The sequence below is a fragment of the Mustelus asterias genome, chromosome 1, assembly GCF_964213995.1.
Source record: "Mustelus asterias chromosome 1, sMusAst1.hap1.1, whole genome shotgun sequence".
NCBI lineage: Eukaryota > Metazoa > Chordata > Chondrichthyes > Carcharhiniformes > Triakidae > Mustelus > Mustelus asterias.
Window position 1 is genome coordinate 158,734,456 of NC_135801.1, and position 6,052 is coordinate 158,740,507.

A 6,052-nucleotide genomic window follows, 5' to 3' on the forward strand; every position below is an offset into this window, starting at 1 on the left:
CACCGGGGTGCTCTCAACCACCCTAGCCTTACCCTTCCTGGCCGTCACCCACTTGGCAAAGGGTTACTTCTGTTAATTCTCAAACTAGCTACTTTAATGTTTCTGCTCTAGACTGCAAGCTAAATAAAATACTTGTTTTTCCAGGCTCGAATGGTTGCTGCTGCTACAAGTAGTTTGTGTGAAGCGGCCAATGCTGCAGTTCAGGGTCACGCCAGTGAGGAGAAGCTGATCTCTTCGGCCAAACAGGTGGCAGCATCCACAGCTCAACTGTTAGTGGCCTGCAAGGTGAAAGCAGATCAGGATTCGGAAGCTATGAAGAGACTCCAGGTATGTAATGTGTGTGAATTACATTGTATTTGCTGATTTTTTTAAAAAAGGTCAATTCTTTCTTTTTCCGTTTTAAATTCAACCACACCTACAAAGATAAGCAGAGCATGCAAATACATATACACACATTTTTCTCTCTCTCCCTCATCATGAAGGAAGAGCAAAGACTGCTAATAGCCTATTACACTGCTGACATGATTAGGTTTGGATAAAGGCTGCACAACCACTGTGCGTGCAATATATTTTTTTTAAATTAAATTGTTTTTATAATTTTTGTAAGCGTGCTAGAAACTTTTTCAACCCTGTGGTTGGATGGATATTGCCACAGTGATTGTAACGTGTCACAAGAGACCACTTTGTTCTCTCATCATTCTGGAGATTAGTTTGCTAAGTCACTACCACTGTCAACAAATCATGGCAGGGTATACTTCTAATAGGGCGATCAGACTGGGAGCTCGTTAGAATTGACTGGGGAAATTAGACTTGTAGGTGAAAAGGGAAGATAGAGGAGGCATGACACAGCTTGAGTTTTAAAAGCCTACATTATAGCTTGAAGTGAGATCTACGGTGTACTGTCTTGCAAGGGAATGATAGATTGTGTAGAATTTCAATAAAGCATGTGGGTAGCTGGTTCGTAACCTATCAATAATTATGGATCAGCTTTCATTACATCGTAACAGAAGCATTTTGGACCAACTTTGTTCAAATACATATTTATTTTAGATGTCTGGCAAAAAGATATTGATTATTGGATACCTAATGATTATTGGTGGCCTTGCCAATTTGTTTATTTTTCTCTCTTGTAATCTGAAATCCTAAGATTTGATTTTCTCCATCTCCTTGGGTAGATTTATGTTAAAATATAAGCTATGAGCTTATCGAATTGAATTATTGTCTACATTTAAATAATCATATCTCTCCTTTCAATATTTTATTTAGTCTTATGTCTTTTCTTTTGCTAGTCATTTTGCTCCTGAAACACCCCATCAATCTATCTTTGATTTAATCAAGCCGGAAAAACCCTCCGTTTGAAGTTTGACCTGTTGTGTACTTTATTGTTGCAATGTTTTAATTTTTGCTTTGGGATGTTGTAGAGAAATGCACAGCACTGTCTGCTCAGATTTGGCCTGGTGTTACCTAATGACCGAGTATTATATCAATGGCAAAATGCACATTAACCTTTTGGGGCAAAAGCCTGACTCTCTACAGTTGGTCAGGGTTTAGTTCCAGGTTGATATATAGCCCCAAGATTTAAATAAGTAATATTTTATGTTTTGGAGGCATCACATTTTGGAAGGATACTAGGATTAGTTTGCTAAATATTATTTGCTAGTAAAATATATAATGAACCAATTCAATTTTTTTGAATGCGTCAATTTTAAGCAAGTCTCCTATTGAACAGTTCTGTTCTTAATATTTAGCATTTAGGAGAATCTTTGCACAAACTGTCATGTCTCCTGATCAGGATTAATTAGTTATTTTTCCAGTGCAAGGATTTACTGTATTTTGTTCATTGTGGTTCTAAAAATATAAAATGGGGAGGTGATGGCCTAGTGGTATTATCGCTAGACTATTAATCCAGAAACTCAGCTAATGTTCTGGGGACCCGGGTTCGAATGCCACCATGGCAGTTGGTGGAATTTGAATTCAATAAAAAAAAATCTGGAATTAAGAATCTACTGATGACCATGAAACCATTGTCATTTGTTGGAAAAACCCATCTGGTTCGCTAATGTCCTATAGGGAAAGAAATCTGCCATTCTTATCTGGTCTGGCCTACATGTGACTCCAGAGCCACAACAATGTGGTTGACTCTCTCAACTACCCTCGGGCAACTAGGGATGGGCAATAAATGCTGGCCAAAAAAATACATCCAACTGTTTTATAAACTAAGTTCCATGCATTGTAGATTATTAGTGATTTAACCTACAGTGGGAGATTCGAAGCAAACTATTGGCTCTTTAATGCTTGTTTTCACAATGTTCTTTCTGAATAGCCTGATTTAAAGTTCTGAGGCTATGTTTTCTTGTACTGCAAGGTTTCCCCTCACCTCATGTGGTGTGGTGCTGAGTTATTCAGACCAGAGGGGTCCCAATCTGGTCTGTGCTGCGTTAGGGAATCTCAACATGAAAGATGGAAGGGCATGCTGAAGTTGGCCTCAATGTCCCTGGCTGGTGACTAATATTTTCTAAGCTTCCTGTTTCTGATTAATGACTGTTATCAATTTGTTGACTCACCCCTTTGTCAGAATGGTCTGCTGGCAGCAATTGTCCGGATTAATACACAATAAGTGGTTACTTGAATGGAGGGCACTAAGGGCAATGGGACTGGTTTGCAGCAAGGTATAAGAATACGCTCTTGCATTCATCGTCAACTTTGGGACAGGAAGGTAGAGAATTTCAGTAATCCGACATGCAAGCGATTTTCAAATTGTCATTTTTCACATGATGCTGTCAAGGACTTGGAAACTTTCAGTTCTTCAAATCTCAAACCTTGTTTAGTTTTGGAGAGTTTCCTGCAGGCTACTGCACATTTACTACAATGCTATGAATTAACAGGTTATGCTGTGACAATACAGACACTTGGAGGAAAGAGCAATAACGTTCTGAAATTGTACTTGAAACTGGACAAGTGGAAGAACCCCGACAGAAACTGCATCTCCTTTTGTCATCCAATGCTGCCTTTGTGGGCTGATTCACCTATAATAACATCACAGCGTCCCTTCATCAATTCATCTCCATAAGAGTTTATATAATTTAACATTCCTTTTCTGTAATAATGCCTATTTTTGGCGTTTAATTTTTGGAACCTGATGTATAGAATAATTGAGGCCACCGCAGGTGATCTTTTATAACATTGCATTCCCAGTAGTTTTAGTGCAACAATTTATTTTGCCCAATTGCATTTAGTATTCAGGAAGAAGGCTTTATTGTGGAACTCCCATCAGTTAGAAATCCTTTCACTGTTGTCCCCGGCATATGGACAAGCTCTCGTGCTGGCATTTTCATTTTGAGCTGTTACTTAGACTCTACTTTTTTACAGACTGCAGGTAATGCTGTGAAGAGAGCATCTGATAACCTTGTGAAGGCTGCACAGAAGGCTGCAGCATTCAATGAGCAAGAGGAGGAGAATGTTGTTGTCAAGAGTAAGATGGTTGGTGGCATTGCACAGGTGAGTGAATGGATTAAGTTGGGTGTGGCAGTGGCTGTGTTACTGGATTAGTAAAAACCAATTAAATTTCCTCGTGAATTTGAATTCTATTCAATAAAATCTGAAAGTATGATATGACCATTAAGCTGTCGGACTGTCGTAAAACCACAACTGGTTCATCAGTGTCCTTTAGGAAAGGAAATCTGGTCTCCTTGCTCAAAGAGGCCTATATGTGACTCTAGTAAATCAACATTGTTGACTGACTCTTAACTGCCCACTGAAGTGGCATAGCAATGACTATGTTGCATCACCACTTTGTCAAAGAGAGATGGACGATAAATGCCATCCTTGCCCGGGACACCCGCATTCTGAAAATGAGTAATTCAACAATTGCGCCAGTGTAGGAATTCGCTATGACATGTAATTCCTGCAGGTAACTAGAACACCTGTTTCTTTCTTTAACAGATCATTGCAGCCCAGGAAGAAATGCTGCGAAAAGAGAGAGAACTTGAAGATGCCCGTAAGAAGCTAGCACAAATCCGGCAACAACAGTACAAATTCCTTCCGTCAGAACTTTATGACAAAGATGAAAATTAACTGTAATCTACTTAAAACAGCTAACAGCTGGTCTTGGCCAGGCATCTAGTTTAACAAACAATTAGAGTTCTGATCCAGATCAAACGAATGTTTGGCCAGGTTTATTTTTAAATGTTCATGCAATAGTTTCTTTTGTAATTTCGCGATCTGTATGGTTACGGTGCAATAGGCGATCCACTTGCTATATTTTTCTGCGTCCTATAAATAATCGTTCTGCACATGTTCAATCATGTTTAACATGTTATATTTGCTCTTAAGCACAGAACAGAGCGATTAATGTCTGCATGTGTGTACGCACTGGTATGAGAAATGAAATGTACGGTTGCAGTATTGATACAAATTTGCTGTAAAGCCTATGTATGATATCTTTTTTAAGTTTATGGAGTGAAAAGGTATATTTGATTATTCCAAAGATGTTGCACAAGAACTGTGCGTCCCAATAGTGAATGGTATGGAGCCCGTGTGAACGCAGAGTTAATGGGGCAACCTAAACAATACGCCACATTCATGATTCATAGTGACTAAACGATACATATCATAAAAATTCCATAATGGAAAAATGCTCCCTATTATAGTAGTGTTGCCTTAAATCAGGTCAGAAATGCTGTGTTTTGGGGGAAATTAATGTTACTCTCTATCTTTCTGTTTTTTAACCAGATGTACATGAATAAGACAGTATTTCAGCTGGGTGCCTTACAATCAGACGGTGCTTGTTTAATCTGCTTTTGGCCTTTAAGATTGCTGTGTTTCCAGTAAAGATTGGAATATCTTTCTTATTGAAGAGAGTTCCAAGTTCAAAATGTGGCGAGCGCCACAAATTTACTTTGTTTTGAAGATATTGTAAGGTGTTGCCTAAAATTGAATTAATGCCACACAGTAACTTTTAACAACTAAAACACCGAACTGCAAGCTCAGTGGGGCATGTTTAACAGCTTGACAAAAAAAGTACATGCTTCTGCGTTTAATTACTTTTAATTACTTTCACTCAACTAGCTTTGGGTTCTTGGTCTCCTCTTGCATAAACCTTCTCACACTCTTGTTTTGGCACAACACATTCAAATACTTGTATTTGTAATTTAAATAGGTGAACTTCTTAATTACAATAACATAGGCCTGTTTATGCACTTATCAGTTGTGCACATCTTTGCTGTTAGAAATTTGTTTTTGTAATTAAATTTACATGCTGCATTAATGGGAATTTTAGGCAATTGTGTGTAATGTTTCTATTTGTTACTGGAAACACACATTAGGTCTCTCCAGAATTCTTAAATGCTGAGTCTACTTCTATTTTGCAGAACTGCCTCACGTTCACATTTATCTTGCAAATATAACTTGTTACTTATTCTCCATTGCCTTTAAATATTACTTTATTTTGATACAATATGCTTCTAATAACATTTGATGAACACCAACTTTCCAATACAATTTGGATGGCTACTTATGTTTTTATTTTACAATTTATTTGGTTAATAAAGTTGGTTTTCACTATAGCTTGGACTTTGTACAATTTCAACTTTCTATTTTACTACTTTGGGAGTGAATCACTTAAGTGCGCAGCACTAAGGTCTATTTATGTATAAAATCAAAGTGCCTAATGCATTTTTAAATTGTATTCCCTTCCATTGAGCAATGCTTGTAATTCAGTACATTTTGAAGTTTGTTGTGTAACAGCCGGTTCCTCTCGCAGAATATAGGGAATTAGACAGAACATTTTGATCTTAATAGAAGATATTCATGTGCATACTTCTGTTAATTTCAATGTCAAGATCAAAGGCTAGTCAGCTCATTGATAGACATTTACTATAACTGTGTCTTGCCTGTTCATCTTGGTACCTTATACCATATACCCTGAATTTTCCTAGCAAGGCCCATGAACCCGCTTATCAAACATCTGCTAAAAGTCCATATACACTAGCAATGCAAAGCTGTCAGCCTCTGGCCTTTGGGGGGGGGGAGGGGGGATTTCTGTCCCGGGGTC

The 6,052-nt window shown here is 38.0% G+C and overlaps 1 protein-coding gene across 2 annotated transcripts in view; it reads left to right on the forward strand.

The window, feature by feature from the left end:
* The window catches only part of LOC144499568 (talin-1), a 278,973-nt gene extending 273,408 nt beyond the window's left edge, over positions 1–5,565 (forward strand). For both annotated transcript variants that reach the window (XM_078221680.1, XM_078221690.1), the window contains 3 exons: positions 145–327; positions 3,370–3,498; positions 3,943–5,565. In XM_078221680.1, coding sequence (XP_078077806.1) covers positions 145–327; positions 3,370–3,498; positions 3,943–4,074 — 444 coding nt within the window. In that variant the 3' untranslated portion in view covers positions 4,075–5,565. The remainder of the gene's footprint in view (positions 1–144; positions 328–3,369; positions 3,499–3,942) is intronic.
* Positions 5,566–6,052: the final 487 nt, after the last annotated feature.